General features: G+C 42.5%; 1 protein-coding gene across 1 annotated transcript in view; it reads right to left on the reverse strand.

Moving 5' to 3' along the window:
* Window positions 1-844: 844 nt before the first annotated feature.
* Window positions 845-23,516, reverse strand: part of EMILIN2 (elastin microfibril interfacer 2) — a 37,146-nt gene continuing 14,474 nt past the window's right edge. The window contains exons 4-8 of the mRNA XM_053993460.1: window positions 20,151-22,085; window positions 14,363-14,686; window positions 13,745-13,783; window positions 7,468-7,605; window positions 845-6,955 (exon numbers count right to left, since the gene is read on the reverse strand). Coding sequence (XP_053849435.1) covers window positions 6,618-6,955; window positions 7,468-7,605; window positions 13,745-13,783; window positions 14,363-14,686; window positions 20,151-22,085 — 2,774 coding nt within the window. The 3' untranslated portion in view covers window positions 845-6,617. The remainder of the gene's footprint in view (window positions 6,956-7,467; window positions 7,606-13,744; window positions 13,784-14,362; window positions 14,687-20,150; window positions 22,086-23,516) is intronic.

The raw sequence follows: 23,516 nt of genomic DNA on the forward strand, positions 1-23,516 counted from the left end.
TGCCAGCTGAGCTCTCGTGCCAGTGGTGAGCTGAGCACAGAGGCAGCTCGTCAGGGTTTTCTGGGCAAATGTCCCCTGTGCTCTTTGTGTACAGAGGTTTCACTGTTGGGCACTGGAAGGGTTTGTCAGGGTCTTCTGCCTGGCAGAGGTGGCCACTCCTGTGCAATGTGTTTCCTAAGCAGTCCCTTGCTGCTTTTCCTCCTTTCCCTTGTCTTAAATTAATCCCTGCTGGTGTTTCTGTCCCACTTGAGCACTGGTACACCTCATGTTCTTCCTGGTCATGTCTTTTATCCAACCTTTCCCTGCCCTCTCTTTATAATTCATCTTCCTGCCTTACTGGTCTCTAAACTTGCATTCCCCACCTCTGATGATGCTTCCTGTGTACATGCTCTGGTGCTCACAAGCAACAGCGTGAGCTGCTCAGTCTAGAACTGGCTGAAGGGCAGGGCTCAAAGGGTTGTGGTGAAAGGGAAGAATTTCACCAGCAGTGAAATTCCGGCTGGTGGTGGGTGGTGTTCCTCAAGTCTCAATTCTAGGGCCAGTTCTGTTCGATGGATTTGTCAGTGGTCTGGATGCGGGAGCCGAATGCACCCTTTGCAAGTTTGCTGACAATGCCAAAGTGGGAGATGCTGTTCACTCTTGAGGGACAAGGCCTTGCAGAGAGATCTAGATGGATAGGAGCGCTGGGCAGCTCTGCTCTGCAATGTTGTCGTGGTTTAGGAATGGTATTCCTGCTGAAATACCCCAGACCACTGAGCTTTCTCACCCTTCCTCCAGCTCCCTCCCTTCCCCTATGGAGGGCTGGAAATGACAGCTGAAGGCACACAGAGCTAAAGATCACAGGTTGAGATAAGAACAATTTACTAGAAACAGCAGTGAAATAAGGAACAGTAACAACAGTGATAGGAACAGCAGAGTGTACAATTCATATCCAGTTGCTCACCACTGCTGCAAAACACTGCTCTGTGCAAGCCAGAACCAGGACAAATGCAAAGTGATTGGTAAAAATGAATAAACAAACAAAAAAGTCCAAACAAGTAATAACTCCCAAAGATCCCAAAACTACAGTGTTTATGGAATCTCTTGTGTGTAAGGCAGCCAAGTGCATTCCTCACATGGCATTCGACACTTCCTTTTCCCTGGAAGCCACCCTGGATTCCCCATGCTCTTGAACTTCAAGCTCCTTTGATACACCACACAGAAGGGTGTCCTGCCAGGGAATGACTGGCTGCCCACACTCTCAGTCTCTGGGAAACATACCCCATGCCAGCAGGATGGATGGAAGGGAATGCAGCCCAGGAGTGGTCTGTGCAGCTGCTCAGCACTCCCAGGCATGGACAGCCCTTGTTCCATCTGCTTGTGAGGCAGGCTCAGCACTGCAGGTGCCAGATCCTGCTCCTGTGGGCTCTGCCCCTGCCATACTGGGGGAGTGGAGGAGCCATCTCAGGATCCCCAAGCCTGTCAGTGTTTAAGAGGCATTAAAGGCAAAGGACAATGCCTTTGACCAACATGCTTTAGCTTTTGTCCAGCCCTGAATTGGTCAGGCACTTGAAGTAGGTGATTGTTGTAGGTCCCTTGCAACTGAAATACCATCTTTGCCAGGAATCAGGGCAGCGACTGAACAACTAAGATGGACAAGAGCGGTGTTGGCAGAATTTCTGTGTACTACAAGGCCTATGTAAGAGTGCTTGACACTGAATAATCATCTCAAATCTATGTGAAAGCTTGACTGAGAAGCCAGAAACTGCAGTTCTAAAGGCAGTAGAGAAGAGAGCAAAAATTTTGGTTTACAGTGCTGCTGTATTCCCTGGAAAGCAAAAGAGCATCAAGGCATTACACAAGAGGTAGGCTTTATTTGGACATATCTGCAGTTGTTTTGTCACACAGTTTCTTCATGTTCCTGGATATTTCTTTCCCCCTTTGAGATTACTTTTATATATGCATGAATATATGTATAGACATGCACACCTAAAGCATACTTTGAAATGCACTGTTCTTTTTGCTGAAAAATGTTAGTAATATTCCTTTTTTTTCACAAGACAGTGAATTAAATGCCAAAACCTGCTTATGCAGTAACATGTTACAAGGTGTTGTTTGAAGTCTCCCATATACAAAAATTGGCAGAGCTGCTGTTCTGCATCCCAAGCCTGCAGGGTACATTGCAAAAAGGTTAAGCTGGCTGGAGCACAAGTATCTTGTGATGACAGGAGACTGCCTCCAGGTGTTCCTGGTAGCTGGATGATTTGAACTCTGTGCCATTATCCAGAAGCAACCAGCAGCCGACCTGTACCTGCTGAGCAAGTCTCAGTGGAGTGCTCATCTCCAAGCTGAGACTGTAAATGCATTTCTAGTTTTAGTGAAAGAGACCCATAACCACTACTGAGCTCTAATACAAGGACTTAGCTAATCAGCAAACAAATGCATGCTGTATTCTCAGGAAAGAGTTCAATCCTGATTTGAATCTCCTGATTGGAGCTCTTTACCTTGCATTCCCAGCACATTTTAAAGCTGCATGGGGTGGTGATGGGCATGTTGTTTCAAGTTGCTTTCTTACGCTTTCCACCTCCAGCTTGCTTGACTATTTTTTATTTTTCTTGTTGGGCCAGTTGGTTTCACCAAACCACCTCAGTGGTGTCTCAGTGACACTGCACAAAGTTGCTGCAACTAGCCTGGTATACACTGAAAGGAAATGTGATAGAATACAACAGAAAGTCCTCATAGCATGGAGTGTTCTCAAAGTGGACAGTAGAAAAATGTCTTTACTGTCTCCAGAGGTCTTAATAGCAAATTAAAATAATGAGGTAGAATTTATTTTACACTTTTTGCAGTGAAAATTGGCATTCCTGCTTTGCTGCAGTCTTTCCTGGGGATATGACTGATTTATATGTCACATTGGGGTTTTAGGATACACTTGCCATGTTTGGCCAGAGGCAAGTCTCTCTAGCTGTCAGCATGCTGGCTTGGCTTCAGATGTTCTGGCTGCTAAAGCCCTGCCTCTGGGAACTCACCTGTCTCACAAGTGATGCTGCCCTGGAGACTCATCTGGTTTGGTTATTTGCAGTCCCTGAGGAACCACAGGGCCTCGTGCCTGGCTGAGGGACTGTCAGACATACATCTGCCTGTACAGCTTCACCTGGTAGAAGGTGAGTTTCTTCTTTCTGAGTTTCTTCCTCTTTTGATGTCAAATTAGAGCACTTGGCCCAACAGATACTGTATTGTCTAAGAGTCTTGTAATTCTCATATACTGCATTACTAAACTACCTACCAAGCACGTCTAAGAGGTAGCACTGTGATCTGTGAAACAGGCACCAGTCCTGTCTTAGAGTTCCCACCTACTGGATTATTTTTAAAGGCTTTCTCAGTTAACAGATGCTTCCTATTTGAGCTTGTGGATTCTCCTGGATGTGGCAGTCAAATCATAAACCCACAGTGAGAAATGCTCCTTTCAGTGCAGGTCTTTCTGTGTGCTGCTGCTGATTCTCACCAAAGATGTAAACGCTGTGTCATTTACAATGCAAGCTCAGGTAATCTGGAGGAGGGCTCTTGCTCCTTCCTTTGCAGCTGGGCTGCTCTGTGTGGAGCAGGCCTATGAATTCATTTGTGCCCAATTCTCTTCCAGCTCTTGCATTATTATTTAATCCAAGCACTGACTGGAGCAGAGACAAACTCAGGTTCCATTCTCCCTTTCCCTATGGATGGGCTACATCCCAGCGGTCTTCCCAGGTGGGTGAATATCTGACCTTGAAAGCTCCAGGAAAATACCCTCATTAGGAGGAACCAAGCCACCTACCCTGATTACAGCAATTACCAAGGAAGTGCAAATTAAGGGTAAAATCTCCCTCAACAAAGCTGGAAATCTTAGAGGTTCCTTGTAAAAGGTCATAGCTTTACCCACCCACACAGCTAGAGATGAATGCGAAGCTGTCCCTGAAAATTCTAAAGGTGTCCTCAAAATAAGGTGCTGGGATTGTGTCCTGCTGTGACACAGTTTAGGGAATGCCCCATAGCAGTGTACCAGTATCAGTTATGCTGCATTATGAGGGCTTAAACCATCCTAGCACAGGCAGCAGCAGATCTTGGGTATAAAGTGAAACTTTCTGGTAGAAGATGGCCCTGTCCCATTAGCAGAACTGGGCTTGTGAAGATTTGTGGGTTGGATTTAGGAATCTCCCAGAGCAGTTAGGTAATAATTAAATGATTGATAATAATTAAATAATTGATTTGCAACTCTTAGCACTAAACTCGCACTGCTGATTCCTAAAAATTTCTCACTTGGAGGGAGCTGGAACAATAAGGTTGTGTTTGCCAGCTAGGTCTCCCTAAGCACTCAGCTCATTTTGTTTGTTTCCATGAGTCATTTTTAGAACAGGCAACAATAATCTTGAGTCATACATAGTCTGGAGCCAGCTTCTTAGGGAACACAGCTTTCTTGAGGAGAGTGAAAAATATCCTGAAAGGAAAGTGCTTCCCTGGCTTGTACGTAACAAGAAACTGTGTTTTTAAAATAAAATAAAAAAGAAAAGCTTATGATATGCTTGGCTTTTGAAAACAGAGAAAACAACCCCTCCTGTCTGTCCCTACCATCTGAGACCTAGAAAGGCATGGGGCAGAAAGGACAAAAGAAAGCTAAGCCCCTCTTGAACAAGCGTGCAGGTCCAGAAACACAGGCAGGGAAAGGAGACATCGGCAGCTCCTTTGATCAGGCTGTGAAGTGCAAGTTCACTGTACATCTTTGGCTACAGACTACCAGCTGGTCTGTCAGAAACAGAAACAGACTTCCTTCTATGAACACGGCCAGCCCCAGCTTCTGCTTATCTCTAACACCATCATTTCTGGAAATCAGGTGTCAAGAGATCTTCCTAAATCAGGTGCTTTAAAACTCCACTCACAGTTTCCTTCCTGTGCTCATAACTGCCCCAGTGCAACCCTAGCTGCACTAGGACTGACTCAGGTCCTCTGTGGACAGAAAGATTTTTTTTTCCTGCTTTTCTTAAAGCAGTTCAGCTTCCAGGATGTGACAGTTTGTTGTGGGAAGGCCCCATCTCATTGCCTGGAAACCTAGTTATTAGGGAGTATCTGTTCCAAAACGAAGTAACAAAATCACAAGTCTTCATCTGATCTCCTCAGATGGGAAAGGCTTCAGCTAAATACAATGTACTGCTTTACAGCACAGGGAGTTCTTCCCTCACCTAAAAAAATTGTTTGTTCTGGGGCTACAAACAGCTGTTCTGCATTTGTAATAAGGAAAAGACACTACACAAACCAGGATGATAAATACAACTCTACGTGGCATGAACAGATACTAAAAAGGTCAGTTGATATAAAGAATGTACAGGTAATAAATATATGTACGCATGAAAAATGAACATACGGTCCTGTTCTCAGTTAAATGTGGCTGGATTTCTTTTCAGCCACAGAAGTGATCAAAATGCTAACCCCTAAGAGCCAAAGCATCATGTTTATTACCTCCACTGAGAAGTGGATAGTGTGCAAAATAAAATACTGTTGCCTCAAATGTGTTCATCTGTTTGAGCTAAGAAGGCTGCTTTATCCATCTAAACATATGCTGGGTGTTAAAACAAACCTCACTCAAAAGCACCAATGCAGGACGCTGTCACAATGACTCTGGCAGAGGGGTGGTTTGTGCATTTGACAGTATTGACTAATAACACTAATTTCCTTTCTTTTTTCTCTGATTTGTCTTCTACAATGCAAAAACTTCCCTTCTAATGCAAATACTGCTAGACTGCCAGAACCAAACCGTGTAAATTTTTTTAAACTTTTCAAAATCACCATTTTTCTAGTTAAGCAAAATTTTTTTTCTGAAAGATTTTCCTGACCTGTTTTATTAATTTCCTGCAGCAAGCTTTAATCTCAAGAGTGTCATGAATAACCAATCATCTTTTTTACTCCATAAATAGAAAATACCTGTTCTAAATCCTTCAGTAGTAGCAACTTCACCTTGCATTCACATCTTCCCAGTGGAAAGCTGAGGCAAGTTTCTCCCTATACTGCTGCTTCCACCTGACTGAGACACTCACCTTGTCTACCAGCACTGTGTTTGGTCCTTAAAGGCAAAAAAGAAAACTGATACAGATGAATATCATTTTGCTTTGCACAACCACAATTTGCAATTGCACTGAACAAACTGATTATGTTGACCAACATTACTAAATAATACAAGGAATAAAAAGTCATCAACCATATCCACTACAATTTCACTTGGCTCTGCTTTACTGAAAACATGAAAATAGCTGACCACAACTGTAAACTTGAGCAAAGATGTAAACTTTGATACACTAGGGACAATTTGAAAAACTAGGGAAAAAATTGCAAAGGCAATTGACTAGGGCATAGCAGGAGCACAGTGGAGAAGTATCTATTGAGAACATACTTATTGTTTAAACAGCTGTTCTGCTTGTACAGGAGTTCATTTAGCTACAGAAACGTGTCTTTTGTAGCTACCTCTGGAAACAAGGGACAAGGAAAATGTTTCTGTATAGACTATAAACTCATCACTGAAATCAAATATATAAACTGAATATATTAAAGCTTTGAATTTTATTACACGTAATTTCTTCTGAATATCTTACCCTTCTCCCCTGTTCAAGGTAAACCTAAACATGAGAAATGGAAGGATAAAGGAGAACTCCACTAAACGTGGAGTACATTTCGTCAGAGTCTGTGTAGGCCAGTTTGCCTCCCGTTACAACAACGTTTACTTCGTCTCCTGCTTTGAGGTGAAGAACAAGGTGGAACGTCCCAGGACCACCACAGGTCTGTTTCCCCGAGTAGGGTTTGTGATACTCCAGCAGTTCCCTTCTGTAGCCGGCGGTGTGGAGCTGAGCCACGCTCGCGTTGGAGACGGACAGCACCGCTTCCACGTACTCATCCCTCTCCGGGGCCAGCACGGCGGTGATCAGGTAGCGCCCTTCATACGGCGATGTGAAAATGCCTGCAGAAGAGAGACAGCCTGGACTGACCACAGCCACTCAAAATGGGGACACCTGACTGCCCTAAGCACAGTGACAAACATAAAGCCGCGTGGGTCACCCACTGCTTCGTACAGGCAACAAGGTCAGCCTGGGCAGGTGACCAACTGATCGGGGTCATGAAGGCGAAGGCACACCTAGCCCTCTGTGCTTGAGAAGGAGGCAGCTCCCAGTTAGGGACCTTGGGGAGGCAATATGAGAACTCTCCTCTCTCCTCTCCTCCCCTCTCTGTGGATGAGTAAGGAACCTCACCTCTGCTACCTGGGCTCAGCAGTACTGGGCAGTCATGGAAAACCAGCCATGAAAGCGTGTGCCTGTCCACACCCACAGGAAGCTTTTACCCCCATGTGTCTGGTTTAGATGGATTTAACTTGATTTGTTCCATGTACCAGCAAGGCCTGAGGTAACATGGAAGGCTGGTAACCCATGCTCCAGCCTGTCCAGCATGTCTGTGGGTGCATTTCTTGGCTGTTACCTGTATTGGGGTTATAATAGTCCCCGTCATTCACAAGCACTTTGTTGAAGTGAACTACGCCAACATCACTGGAGAAAGGCTTCTGTGTGAGCCCAGCAGAAAATGACACCAGAGAGGGCACAGCAGCAGTGGCAGGTCCTGAAATGGGTAACAACATGAGTCAGAGTCACATCAGGATGATAACACAGCCTTTTCCCTACGATGCTTTATAATCCTCTGTCTGTTGCTGCACATCCTCCACTTGGACTAATCCTGCCAATTGCATGATCCAAAAGTAGCAGAATATGTACTGCTGGCCCAAGCCCCAGGTATCTCACCATAAAATTTACTGAGCACCAAAGTTCCTACCTTGGCCACAGGTTTCTTCTGGGTTTTGTTTTCCCTTCTAAGGAAACAGTACATGGCTAGTAAATGCTGGCAGTGGAAATCCTACCACCCTTCAGTTCAACAATGCTTCTGCCCAAGACCTTCTTCAGGACAGAGGCAGCCTTTCAACATGTCCACCCTTCACCACTATCACAATAGCCATAGGAATGCTAAAGATTATAGCTCATGGCAGCTTTCCTTGTCATATTGAGAAGCTGTTCGCAGCTTAGAACTCCCACTTTCTCTGCCAAAGACTAGTGAAAATGGCTATAAGAATATATAACATTTCCATATTAATGCAAAGAGAACCTTTTGTCTCTCTCCAGCACTTCTCTTTTGGGGGATTTTTCACTTTACAATTTTTTCTTCTTTTCTCAGCAGATCAAACAGACACTTAGGTATGTTATACTGGCTATCTAGCTACTAGACTAGCACTGCTGTTAGACTGATGAAATATAATTTGGACAATTAAGACAAATTTTTACTTTTAACAAACTGACAATATCAAGTATTCAGTGCTCAGCCACTTATTAGTCCCATTCCAAATACCTTCCCTTTAAACATTTCCCTTAAGGCAGTACCCATTGCTAGAAGTAGTCAATTCTTGCTGCTTTGTCTGGGCAAGTAGCTAAACAACAAATGCCCTAAAGTTGTCCACAGCTGCTATTTCACCCTGCTCCTTCTGCCTTCCTTAAAATTAATGCTTGCCCTCTCTCTCTCAATCAGAGATGTCCATCACCAACAAATGCTAAATTCATCAAATCCTGAATTGAAAGAGATCCACAAGGACCATTTAAATCCAACTCCTGGCCCTGCAAAGGATACTCTAACAATCACACCTTGTGCCTGAGAGCATTGTCCAAACCCTTCTTGAACTCTGTCAGGCAGGTGCTGTGATCACTTCCCTGGGGAGCCCATTGCAGTGCCTGACCACCCTCTGGGTAAAAACACTTTTCCTAAAATCCAATCTTATTCAGGTGGTATTTCTTAAAAATTGAAGTTTAAAAAGTCACATTACTTCATCTAAAATGTGGATATACAAATGTTCTGCTATCCACTGTTTTTCTGAATAACTCAGCCTGGGGGAGTGGGGAGGAGAAGGCAAAGGGGAAGACATGCCTGCAACTTCAGAATTGGCAGATAACTACATTGATTTCCCTCAGGGGCTGGTAACCAGCTGCCTCACATATCTTTGGAAATCTTCTTATTCAGCATTTTGTCTCAGGCTCAGAAGATAGACAGAAGGCCTTTTTCATTAGTCCTACCTGCCAGTGTGCCTGCAGGTGCTCCTGCAAGCTAAGATGAGGTTATTTGAAAGGACCAAAATTAATTGCAGGAAGCCTAGTTACTTAAACAGCTTCTGTAAAGCTCCACCACCTTAACACAATGCTACTTACAGAGAAAGCTACTCTCAGCTTACCTTGAGACTGAAATGAACTGAAAACACACCTTAAATTGTTGGCTCACTCAAAAGGTTTCTTTCCCTTGCAGCAACACTGCAAAATGGAACAAACCACGTGTTGCCTGCCCAGAAATACTGCCAGCTTTGGAGCAGCAACAGTTCTGTTTGGGTTGGTGTCATCTGAATAAAGGAGTGACTCCTGCCCTGGCTCTTCACAGCTTCCTTCAAGATTTTCCTTCACTGATTGCTAGAATAGTTATTAGAAGTAACTATTTGTTGCTAAGCTGATGAAATTTCTTCAGATCTGCAGCTGAGTTTAACACACCATATGTATCTATTCAAAGGAGAAATCTTAAACCCGTCTAAATATCCTGTAGATCAGTTCAGGGGGTGATATAAGGAGACACAGTAAAGATGCAGTGTGTCTGTGCTCTCCTCCCCTCTTCCCACCTTCTAGATGGAGTTGTGCTGGCTTGAAGTTTTCACAATTCCTACCAACACCTCAGCAGTGCCTTTTCAAAACTTTACAGAGGGCTGCACCACCTTCTCCTACATGTCCCCTCTTACAAACACTTTTCTTCATGCAAAGATCAAAGTTCAGCTTCTTGAAGGAAGGTCCAGCTTGGACACTTACTTTCACTTAAGCGGTCAATAGTGTGGAAGTATAAACATCAGAAAAAAAAAATTAAAACATTTTAAAGCTGTGAACCATAGGCACAGCTCTGATGAAGAAACTACTAGTCAGACAAAATGTTTTACAAAAGTTTCAACCACAGTTTTACTCCCCCTTTTGGGGGAGGAAAAGCTCTTTTGACTTCAGATGCATTCAAGAAGGTTTCACTCGAGATATTATACACACAGGTAAGCAGGAGCAGGTAAGTCTGTTCTTGGCAATCTACACTACTCTAATGTGTTCTGGGGAGTCAAAAAACACAGAAAATGCATGGGTGGCCCTTGTTAGGCTACATCTACTTCCACCCATTTGTGTTCCTGGTTCCAAGCACAGTTCATGCCTCCCACAGAGCCCAAGGGCCAGAAGGAAAGAAAAGAAAAAAAAAGATCATTAAGCAAAACAAAACAGCACACAGCATAGGCATTTGCTATCAAGATGAAAGGAGAAAAAAAAATAACAATGAGAAGGTGCTGCAGACAACTGCTCAGCAACAGGAATGAGGATTCTTTAAGAATTGACACAGAAGAAAGACTAAGTACATAATTCATTTGTCAGTAGGCACTTATGATTCCCTTGGATACAGCAGGAGTAAAGAGGATTTGTCAGATTTCCTCTCACAAATGGTCAATACTCCTAAATCTAAATGAGGGCAAAGTGTGTAATTTCAGTTAGAGCAAATGGGACAAAAATACAAGCAATTTATCACTTCCCTGCCTGTGTTTTTTTTTTTAAACTCTCCAATTTCGCCTTAATATCTCATTTTCAGAAACATTCCTCCTGCCCATGGTTTGGCCATGCAGCACAGCACCACAGTGATTTCCATGAGCCAGTGCTCAATGAAGCTGCTCTGCTAAGTCACAGTGATTCTGATGTGTATGATATCTCGGTGTGTTACAAAGACACACATACTTTCCTGCTGGGTCTGTTAGTAACATCTGTTTGCTCTTACAATTCCATCCTTTCACACTGCAGCAAGAGAATATTGCTCCAGCACTTACCTACTGTTCCTTATACATAGCTAAAGAATCTGGGGAAAAAAAAATCAAGAAATGCCCTGGTACTGAAAATATGCAAATCATGCCTTAGCATTCAAGAAAAGCATGAAAGTGGGCTACTTTAGTCCCAGGAGACAGAATTGGAGCATTGGAGCCCTCAACTTCTTCCTGAGCAGTGCTTTTATGTAACAGAAACTATTCAGAAACACATTCAGAAATGAAAGCGAGTACTCAGAAGGCCATTTTAATAGTACAAGCGTCTTATATTAGGAATTATAGTACAAGGTCTGGTCATCTTTCATATTTGAATTTAAGTACTACAAAATGTACTGGGTGAAGACTGCCAAAGACATCACAAACGGTTGTCCAGAACTAATGAGACAGTAAGGATTCCTTGATGCCTTATTTACACAGTAAGTTCCTCCTCCAATAAGCCAAAAATCTCCCCTTCCCCAGCTGTTAATTTCCACAGCACTGTTAACTGCTGAATTCTGTCCCAGAATGCTCTCTCTTCATCAGACACTGACAATCAGAATCACAGACTCAACTGGACTGGAAAAGACCTCTGAGATCATCGAGTCCAGCCTATGACTGAACACCACCATGTCAACCATGGCCCTGAGTGCCACATCCTGTCATTCCTTGAACACCTCCCTGGGCAGTCCATTCCAAAGTCTAATCACCCCTTCTGTGAAGAACTCTTCTTCATATCCAGCCTAATCCTCTCCTGGTGCAGCTTAATGCCACGTCCTCTTGTCCTATCGCTTGTTGTTTGGGAGAAGAGGCCGACCCCAGCTGGTTACACCCTCCTTTCAGGTGGTTGTAGAGAGCGATAAGGTCACCCCTGAGCCTCCTTTTCTCCAGGCTAAACACCCCCGGCCCCCTCAGCTGTTCCTCACAGGACCTGTGCTGAAGATTCTTCACCATCTTCACTGCCCTTCTCTGGACACAGTGCAGCACCTCAATGTCCTTCCTGGATTGAGGGGCCCAGAACTGGACACCTGAGGTGTGGCCTCCCCAATACCAAATACAGGGGAAGAATTACTTCCCTGGTCCTGCTGGCCACACTATTTGTGATAGAGGCCAGGATGCCCATGGCCTTCTTGGCCCCCTGGGGACACGCTGCCTCACGTTCAGCCACTGTTGACCAGCATCCTCAGGTCCTTTTCCTCTGGGCAGCCTTCCAGCCACTCTGCCCCCAGACTGCAGCAGGTTATTGTGGCCAAAGTGCAGGACCTGGTACTTGGCCACGTTGAACCTCATCCAGTTGTCCTCAGCCCATCAATCCAGCCAGTCCTGCTTAGGGACAGTGGATGTAAATGCTCCAACTCCACAAAAGTCTGAACAGCTTTTGGTACCACACTTATGTCTCTGTTTTCTGACTATCTGCCATTGAGGTCTGCAAGGCACACTGTGAGAATTTTAAGGACAGATCAGCAAGAATATCTTGTATTTAGATAGGCATTCAGTGGCATGGATCAGGAAATGAACTCCTTGGTCAAGCCCACCTCCCTCTGGATCCCAGGGTGGTAGCTGTTCCACCAACATGCTCCACCAAGCAGCAGATGGGCGCACTCCTGCCTTGCCCTGCCTTTCAACACTTCTAACATCCACCTACTGTTTCACACAGTTTTAGCATAAACTTATTAAAATACTGCTATCTATAAATTGCAATGGGAAGAAAACCCCCAGGAAATCCATTTATCACAGAAATCTAGACACCTATATTGGTTTTGCTGGCATCAAGATAAACAAAAGTTTCTTTGCTTCTTATCCTCTTCCAGAAACCTCATCTATTGCTGCTTGTTCTTACCACCACAATGCAAAAAAATTGTTTTAAGGCTATAATTTTAATTAGCAGGTATAAATATCACAATGAGAGCATGAACTCTTAACAATTCTTTTTTTGTCAGCCCCCAGACCATTCTTCATGAAGTATATTTGTGATTTTGTTATGACCATCAAACTAAATCCTGGGGCAGTAGGTTTTTGAATTCCATAAAGCCCTAATGCTTTACTTCCATCTATCGCCCATATTTCCTCAAACAAATTTTAATTAAATAACTTTTTTGGAAGAGGATGTGGAAATACTTTGATCAAGTATACCATTCCCCAGGGTTTGATAATATCTTGAGTATGAGGCTGCAGGGCTGGCAGCACCCAATCAACATATTTATCTAGGCCAACCAGCATGTCCCACATAAATTTTATATCTGTTCATCACACAAATTCATAAATAGTGATATTAACAATTATTAAAAAAAAGCACCCCAGCAAAACAAGAAAACTGAATTTTGAATCATTTTAATCAGTGGCTGCATTGGCAGCACTTCTGCTTTTACTGAAGTCAGGAACTCCAGTCCTGGTGACTACAATGCAGCCAGAAACTCTCCCAATAGGAGAACAACCTCATGCACTAACTAAGATACCAGCACTTATTCAAGATCTTAGTCTTAGCCTTATTCATGTTTTATTAAAGAAATAATAAAATCATCATAAATATCTATTTATTTTCTCATTTAGAAGGCAAACAGAAAGGTGCATACTGACATTAGCTAGAAAATACAAACTCTCTGTATTTAAAAAACACACCGTGAAATCAGTAGCAAGAACCTAAAATGATTTTTCAAAACCTAACTCCTCTCCCCACCTCCATATTTTCAGAAGATACAGATTTTGTTTTAATGCTTAGGTCTAGCAAAAATCAGTCTGATTTTCCTCAATGCTAAACTTAAACAGTAAAAATTAACACGTTTTTTTTCCTCTCAGCCCTGACCTTCCAGGGACGGAAATAAACGTTAAGAACCCATGTGAAAAATTTCTAGGAAACAACTGCCTTACCTTGTGAATCTGTGGTAGAATGAGATGACTTTGGATATCCTACAAAGGAAAAGTAGCATGTGTGACTCAGTACACAGCAGAGTACATTATGACCAAATATTACTGCAATATCACTAAAAAGCATCCCTGGTTACTGAAAAGCAACCTACCAAAACAGCTATTAAATAGTGTCTCGTATGAAATGCTCAATTATTGTTAAATTGGGGTGGTCATGGCAAAGAGAACCAAGTTATTACTCCAATGTACTAAATCTACTGCAAGCATTATGGAAAGGAAAAAAAAAATCAGTTTCCCTAGTGGCAAAGACTGCTGTAGTTACCAGGGATTTTACATCATCTCTGTTGACCTCATGCTTTGTGCATCCTTGGAAAGGCAGCAGAACTGGCACTGAATGTGCTTCCCCTACTTCTGCAGCCAGCTGGAGGCTGCAGAGGCCCATTCACAAATCACCTCTGCTGTAAACCCATTCCCAACAGCAACAGCCTCAGTGGGTGTCCACGAAAAGGCCAAAAGGGGGCTGGTAAAGCACAGCAGGTCTCAGTGCCAGCTCTCCAGCAAGACCTGACACGTCCATTGCACTCAGTGAGGAGCGATGCACTGCCAGCTTGGCTCTCTCACCTGGTGCTCCAGCGTACCCTTCAGCAATGGGCATGGTACTTTGGCCAGCCTGGCCATCCGCACTTCTAAGACGTCCTCTCCCAGACATTAAGACCGTGCCGGGAGGTCCTGCCTCCCCCGTCTCCACGATGATGCCGGTTGTTCCAGGCAGAAGTGGCACAACTGCTGACCCTGGCAGAGCTGGGCGTGGAGGAGGTCTCAGCTGTGGTGGGAGGAGGGGGCTCCTCTGTCGTGGGGGCTGTATCCTGGGCCGTGATGGCAGCAGGGGTATGCCAGGCTGGGGCTGCACGGGTGGCCTCGGTGGCAACGGCTGCTGTGGTCGCCCTTTGGCATAATGAAAGAGGAGGAAAAATACAAAATTATTTGCCTAAAATAGAACATAAGCTTGCATGGTTTTGCATGGTAAATACTTCAAAATAAAACAGGACTCAGTTGGAGGCCACCTGTTCCCTCAGATCTGAGACTGCACTGGCTAAATGCCATCCGACTCCTGAAGTACTACAGCCTCCACTCTTTACAGCCCGTGTGACACAGGGAAAGGAATGAAGACAGCCTGGAGAGAGGACAAGCAGCAGTCAAATAACCTATGAACATTCATTCAGTCGTTACACCAGCTTGGCCTCTCTGCACCTAACAGATGGAGTATCACACTTACTCCCACCAGTACCTTCATTCCACAGTGTGCTCTCTCTCTCTCTCTCTCCTTTCACTTCAGTTCTCCTCAACCCCTCATACCCAACTGTGCTTGCTTTCAGCTCTCTACTCCCACAACCCTTAGCACAAGGCTGTCCCTTTAGCACGACCATAAAGAAAATTATCCACAGCAAAAAACATCAGTAAATGAACATGACTTAAGAGGTTTTTTCCCTTACTTTACAAAGCAACAAACTTAAATGTCCTAGTACTTCCATTACTAATATTTTCTGACAATAAAGGCAGAACTCAAAGATATAATCTACCAGAAAATTCTTTATTGTTTAAATAGAAAAGATACCATTAAAAAACTTTTCCACTGGGGCAGCCAAACCATATGACATCACTGACACGGTTCCTTCCATTTGTGTATCTGGTCAAGTTCTAAGCCTTTTATAAGAATTCTGGTTTATTCATAAAAATGAATGCCCTCTCAAGGGTAAAGCTGAATTACATTTACACTAAGAACAGAAATTAACAAATGTGTAGATTTTAGGAGATGCAATGATAGCTTTACACAGAATAAACAGAATTTCATGCTGAATTAAACCTCAGCATAGGTTACTTTGGTTGCATTTTGAGACTAGAACATGTCTTTAGGTGCAGGGATGAATGTGAGTTTCTGTGGAAATGGGCAAACATCCCGTTGCAAATTTATCTGATACAACTCGTCGCATACCAGAGATGCTTGCCAAGGTCCCCAGTAGAGACCACCTCTCTGAATGGCGCTCACAATGAAGCACTTCTATTCAGTACAGTCCAAAATCAGCCTAGGCAAATGCACCAGTGGCTAGGGCCAAGCCATCTGGCTGTGCCGAGAAGCAGATGCGGTATGAGGCTTCCCCTGGCTCTGCTGTGTGTCTGGGGAGCCCAGGAGAGCCTTACTCTGCACCTTTGGGGAAGAGCTTACAGCAAACCTGTGTAGGTATTGTCCCCAACACGTGGCTGGGTTCCAGACAGAGTCACTGGCAACCCACGTGCTGTTCTGTGACTACTCGACACCTGCACTTTACGCTTGTGAATTTCATTTCTTGTTTTCAGTCTCATAAAAGCCTTAAAAGCCTACATAAGCCTGCAGGAGGACTGGGAGGCTGTCTGAAGTCATAGTTTCACACCATGGCATTCATTTGCTAGATATGGCTGTTAGGAAAAAACCTCCCTGAGCTTCGCTGGCTGACTTTTAACCGTGAGGAGAATTGAAACTCATACAGGCAATGCACCACAAAGCTGGGCTGAAGATCACTCAGTAACTGTCCACAAGGCAGAAGCCTAAACAATGAAATGTTTGCTTTATACAGATTAAAACTATTTTCATAAAAACCTTAAAATTAAAAAAAATCTTAAGAAAAATTTCAAAAAACCCTGAAAGTATCAAAGTGAATTCTTTAACAGAATTATTTGCTTTGTAAGACAACTTCTGTCCACAGAGGCATTGATTTAGACTTTCAAGTAAAATCTTCAGATTAACCTCACTGAAAAAACAAATTGACAAAGTACTTTACCTTGGGATGCATGTACTTGTCATTTCTTGAGTCATTTATGCTAAGCTTCATTAAGACAATTATTTGGGATGACACTGAGAAAATGACTACATTTCTCTTCTTTTCTTTACTTTTCTAGACCTTTAAATAACAATCAACTGCTGAAATCCCATATCCTGAGCAAACTGCTTCCTTGCATGCAACATGAATACTGCAATATTCAGAACTGCCCCATCTCCATAACACTAAATCCAGAATCACTGGCCTAAAGCTCAGCTTCAAGTGGAAGCAATCAGATATGTGTGAGTAGAGATCTGCTCGAACTTTGCTGAGCAGGCCACGAACACAGTCTTCTCATCTATCTGGGAAGGCAAGAACAGAGCTGAGATCATTACACAGCTAGGAACAGCAACACTGTTCTCAGCAGCTGCATCCTTGCTGCTCTGCTTGTCATCACTGTTGTGAGTGACATTGTGGTTACCACATCACTTACCAGCATCTCCTGATGCTCTCCTCAGCCCCCAAAACACACAGAAATGAAGTGCATAAAGCTAACTAGAGAGTAAAGAAATCTGTAACTGCTCTCACAAGAAGCCAAAAAGACCTCACTTGCATTTTGTTACAGACACCAAGGGGATTTTACAATTCTTTTAGAAAGCAGCATTGTGCACAAGCTCACAGGGAGCCCAGAGGAATTGACTGTATGACTATTCACACTACAGCAGTAAAAATTTTATGTTGCATTTTATCCATGCTGCAATGCAGAGCACACATGTGGTTTCTTAAGCTACAACTTCATCAGACAACATTTTGCTGTTGGTTTCAAAACCCTGCTACACAGACAACTTCTGCAGGAATTGCAGGTCAGGTCAAATACCTGTAACCAAAGCAAACTGCACTCCCAGCACGGTAATTGGCTGCAACACCCCACTTTTGATTCCTGGAAAACTTCATGATACATATACAAAAAGGCAGTACATTAAAAGAGACCACCAACTTTAGCATGGCTTTCAGTTTCATGCCATGTGAAGAGCAAACATACCCACAGAGAGGAACAGAGTGCAATGAGAACAACTTAGACTACCAGGCATGGACTGGGGAAAGGCACCATTTAATGTGGATGGAAAGTTGCTGGATCATTTTACCTTGGAGAGCACATCACGCATGGTTCCCTAAATGCTTAGAGCAGACCACTGTCTGCTGTCACCACTGCCTTGTGTGCTGCAGGACATTTCACTACCTTCTCCAGGAATTACAATAAATCAAATACATTTCTGGTCTCTGGGCTCGTATCTGATGCACAATCATTTGCTAAATTGGCTTCTTAGTTTGGATTGAGGCATTTGAAACCCCTGAACAAAAAATATGGATGGTAATACAGCCATATTTTTAAGATGAGGGTCATTTGACTTTGCTGGGCTTACACTGCTTGGTACGATTTTACGTTTTGTTTCTTGCAACACATCCTTGCTTTACTGCCCTCAACAACTTTATTAGTAACAACTTGTTTCTGTTTCGGCCCCTCGGAAGTCAAATGACCTCATTTGAATGCTACGATATGCTGGCAAACTGTGCATAAGAAACTCCTCACTGATCTAAGTTCAGGTCTTCATGTCAAATAATGTTGGTATGGCAGACAAGGCTGCAGATCACAAATGTAAAAATAGTTAAAGCCATACCCCAACTCACGTAACAGGGTTCCCAAAATCACTTCCAAAAAAGGTTCTTTTGCCAAAATCTTTCTGCAACTCAAAACTTACTTAGGCCGCTGTGCCAGACAGTGTTATTGTAATTGGAAACATTTGGGAACTGCAGTGTGTGCTTCACGAATCCTTTAGAGGCCAGAGGCACCCCAGAGCAGCAAGGGATGCTAAGAGTGCCTGCACCCCAGACCCAGCAGCACTGTCCTCCCACATGCTTTCAACACCCAGTGGTGGACAGAGGGGTCTGCCCTGAAAAGGTATTATTTTATGGAAACCCAGGTGTGCAGAGGCTTTTTAATGCTTTAATACATTGTAGCAGGGGCTGATAAATGTAACCCATGAGGTCACTTGAACACCTGCTTCAAACAGCAGCAGAAAGATTAGTACTTGCAGGTATTTTGAACCTTTCTCCAATGTTGGTCCCCAGTGCTAATTAATTTTGGGCAAGATGGATGAGAAACAGGATTACAGAGATACATCATCTTCCATTTTAATGGTGACTGGGATGCTTCTGCAAGATTGAGGGATAAAGGTCCTAACCCTGTTGAATTTAAGTCAAAAATACAGCAAAAGAATTATCTGATATTTACAGTCCCTCTTCACTCCACTTCCTCCTTTAAAGTTAAGTGAAACTTTTTTTTTTTTTAATTTCATACAAAAGCTTCTCACCTCAGAAGAATTTTTGTGTCAAGTACTGCTATACATTTGGTTTTAAACAATTAAACAAAAGAAACACATCTATGGCAGGTTTTTCAAGTCTCTGCCACACTCAAGAGTCTTGTGTCAGATCTCTCCCAGCTGCAACAGCACACAGGCTCTTCCCTCAGCACCTCTTCTAATTTTAGCCAGTCACAGAAACTGGCCTCTTATTTATCTCATACATGCACAGAATTAAAACCAGAAGCATCAATCAACTGAAGAGTGCAGTTTCAAAACAGTCCCCAATTCCTATGATTTTGTGTCATGCTAACAGAAACAGGAAAACAGGAACTCGGCTTCCTTCTGTAAACTTCAACTCTCAGGAAAACAACCCACTGCCGAAATTCGGAGCAAGAACTGCAGAGGGAACCGAGTGGCATTTGGCATCTCCAAACCTTCATGGCAAGGCTCACCAGCATGCTGAGGTTACCATTTCCCAGCATTCTGAGCCAAAGGGAATGTGCCCCAGCTTCTCAGCTGCTCTAATGCAAACTTTAAACAAAGTGCAGGTAGATTTGCACCAACACGTCGGACTATTAACAGAAGTGGCTGAGGTGCTAAAACATTGCCAGCTGGAATGCGCCAAGTACTGCCAACGACCCTGTGGGAATGCAAGCTTCTGGGAGAGCTACGAAGCAGAAGTCTTATATTGCCATAGATATGCCAGAACTCATTTGGGAAACTTCTAGATCAAAGAGTTGGTGCTGAATTATAATCATAAACTCATGCTAAGCACACAACTTAGAAGAAATCTTTCTTATCATAAATTTGAATTCATTTGACTTCATTTTTCTCTACTTGCTTTTCAATTTTCCCTGAGGAATACAGAATAATCTTCAACAACAAAATAAAACAAAACAAAAAAATCAAATCAAATGAACTGACATAATACAGACAATTATTACAAAAACCTCACTTTAAAATCACTATTCGAAAACACTACTTTTCCTGCTGTCTTTATTCTAGCTCAAAGTAAACATAAGAATTTGTAAGACTTTCCTTTTTTTGGAGGATACTTTTAAAAGCACTCAAAGTACTCTGTGGTGTTCTGGAGTAAAGAGCCAAAATTAGAGTCACTGCAAAAACAAAGCAGGAATTGTGTAATATTAAGTTTTTCCTCCCTTGTTCAGTACTTTTCTAAGAGTTTCAAAAAGGAAAGCCAGTTGAAAAACAAACAAACAAAAAAATTTAAAAAAAAAGCAAGAAACTTACTTGTGTCAGGCTGAGATTTCAGCACGCCTTCAATGTCTGTGGTGATTTTGGAAACCTGACTATGAAACTGTTGGACAGAGTTTTTGAGGCCAGAAATATCAGTGGAATGAGATGCTATAGTTCCATTCATTTCACGGATGCAGTTCCATAAGCTGCTCACATGCTTATTCAAACCTTCTTTAATATTCTGCAAGCTGTCTGAAACAGAGTCCAGCTTGCCACAGACTTTTTCAACATGTGAGACTCTGCTCTCAACATCTGAAACACCCTCCTGGACACCTTGGGTCTTTTCTTTGCACTTGCTGAGATCATTCAGGATATGGTCATTCAATTGTTCTAGTCTGTCTTTCACTTCACCACAACAATTCTCACTGGAATGAGCACTTTGATTTGCAAATGTCCTCTGCATTTGATCAATTTTTCGGAAGACACCTCTTTGTGTTTTTCTGCATGTTGAATTGACACCCAGAAGCTGCTCTCTGCAGCTGCTCAGGCCATCTTGAAGATTTTTCATATCTTTATCAATGGCATTTAGATTGTATCGGAATACACGTACGTCCCTCTGCATTTTCTGGATGTCACGTTGGTTACCCTTAAATAAGTCGAGTTTCTCATTAAGAGAGCTATTTAGAGACTGCAGGATAACAGAATTATTCTCTGTTTTCAAAAGCAAGTGATTGTACTTGTCATTACAATTTTCTAGCTGTTTCTGAAGGTCCTCTGCACCTTGCGGTGCAGACTGACATTTCTGCCCACAGAGCTGTTCAAGCGACAGCAGTTTGTCCTTCACGACATTCATCTCTGCTGTAAACTGCTCATTTGCAAACCCTGCATCGCTGGGCAAGATAGGCCCAGGATTAGCAAACATTCCATCTGGGTCCGTGGTGTTGGCAATCTCCAGAATAGTCCCGCCTAGCCTAACCTCCAGCGCCCGCAGCTTTTGGTCAAACAAGTCTCTCAGTTCATCCACCTCAGCAGCGATAGCACCGCGGAGAGTCTCCTCAACATAAAAACAGTGTTCTTCAGCATTTCGTTCTGTAATATTCATCCTTGCATCTAGCTCCTCCAGCCTCTCACCAAACACATCTTCTAGATCTGGAGTTGACAATCGAATTATTTCATTATCTATTCTGACATTCAAGATCCTCTGTGCTTCCACAATTCTGTCAATCTTCTTATCTAAATCTTTCATCTGTTGGTCAAAGCCATTTCCCTCACCCTTCTTGCAACAACTGGAGTCGTTTGATGGAATCTGAGCGCGGAGAGTATCTATTTCTTTCCTCAAGTCATTCTCTTTTCCTCTTATAACATCGATTATCCCTACACAGTTCTTTTCACTTTCATCGTACTGCTGCTGAGTATCCTCTAGTTTATAGTCACAGGAGTTCTTCAGATCTGCCATTTTCTTCTCAAATCCTTCCATTATTTCTTGCCTGAGGGACTCAAATTTTGAGTCTATATAGTCCTGATATATATTGTCACGGGGCATTGTTATTGTAGGTCCTTGTGCTGCCTCCTGCAGTTGTTTTAATTGTCCTTCATAGCCCTTTACTTTTCCATTCAGTTCCTCCAACTCATCATTCCTCATCTTCAAGGCTTCTTTCACCTCAGCTAGCTCAGCTTTTATATCTTCCATTTCAAAATCAATAAAAGGGTCCTTTTGATCTTTATTGCTGAGGAGTCCTGGCAGCTGAATAGTGTCTGTTTCACCACCAACTGCACTGTCCGGCTCTGGGCGGTCGTAAAGGTTGTTCAGCCAAGTGACCAACATCTTGCTAGCATCTTCTTGAACAGTCAGCTTCAGGTTTTCATTCACACCTGCCACGGAGGACTGGAGTTCAATCACAGACCGCGTGAGTCTAAACAATTCATCCTCAAGAAACTGCATTCTTTTCTCATATGGTGGAGGCTCTGGTGCTTCTGTTGGTTCTGCATCTGTTTCCCAGAAATAACAAAATGTGGATGTAAATATTCCCAGTGGTATTTGTTTTAATAAGCTGCAGTTGTCTTCACTTTTCTTTAAAATGAAATAATGGTTTAAACTGCCTAATGCTTGTTGTCTTTTCTGTTCTTATTTTCAGTCATTTAGAATTAATACATTATCAAAACCCTCAGAACTAAAAGTTTTAGCACAGTGACCAATTTCTGCCAAGATACAGTGGCCATAAAGAAACTGGCAACCACCCCTCCTGTTCAGCAATGGATCTAAGCTATGGCATATATAACAGACCAATACAGGTCCATACATATCACCTTAGAACCACTGCATCTCCTATAACAATAATTTGCCCCTGAATTCCCACCAAAAAATGCAGTGGCAGTAATTTATGTGCCTGGAGTGGGTTTGTGCTTCCGTGTTTTACTGACCTGGGATCCAAATATACATCCCATATATGACATGGGGTTCTGCAAGACACTCCAGTTATCACATTTGCTTCACAAATACCTAATTATTTGCCATATATTTAAGTAGGCAATAAAAACATGCATAAAAGTGTAAAATTTATACAATCAAAACTGTTAGATTAAAATAACTTATCCTCATTTTATGAAAATCAGAAAGAAGACTTTTAGCTGCAATCTACTTTTTACCTAACATAAATTAATTAATGAATCTGAATCTTGTCATTAGTAGGACCTCATTTACAAAGCCATGTACAAATCTGGATGATTCAGTTTCACACAAAATGTATAACAACTGCAGAAAATCCAGAACAAAAACCCAGAAAACAAACATTATCAGAGGTCAAGAAAGGATAAATTGCAGGAATAGTCAAAAGTAATTTTAAATTTTGTCTAGAAGAGAGGAGAAGGATACAGATATCACCAAGTTTTATCATCTTTTGGAATTAATATTTTAGGTTGGCTAAAAAAATACTTTAAAAGCTTGTTCTTAAAGCAGGTATATCATCTATGGGACTAGTTTGAAACCATGTATTCAGTCATTCAATACATTCCACCACACAGAAAACACATGTGGAAATCTGACTAAGTGCTATATGTGACACTAATCTCCAATTATGTTGGAAAAGGTACTTCAGAAGGAAACATCTGTTTATCATTTTTTCTTAATGGAGAAAAGGCATAATGTGGCAGTAACAGCATTCCTTCTTCCCCTTTCAGAAGACAGTATCTTACACAGACAAACATCATTCATTCTTTAAAATATTTTTTCAGAAGTTGAGGCTTATCCATATTTATTCCTTTAGTCTTCATCATTAAAGCACGTAATCTGATATGAATCTGTAAAATCTTTAGAATCTCAAACAAAACATTGTGAAACTGCTAGAAACTCTTACGTATCATTAAAATTTGTATCTGGGTTTTTTTTTGGTTTTTTTTGGTTTTTTTTGTTTTTGCTTTTTT

Source organism: Vidua macroura, chromosome 1 (genome assembly GCF_024509145.1).
Source record: "Vidua macroura isolate BioBank_ID:100142 chromosome 1, ASM2450914v1, whole genome shotgun sequence".
Taxonomy (NCBI): Eukaryota; Metazoa; Chordata; class Aves; order Passeriformes; family Viduidae; genus Vidua; species Vidua macroura.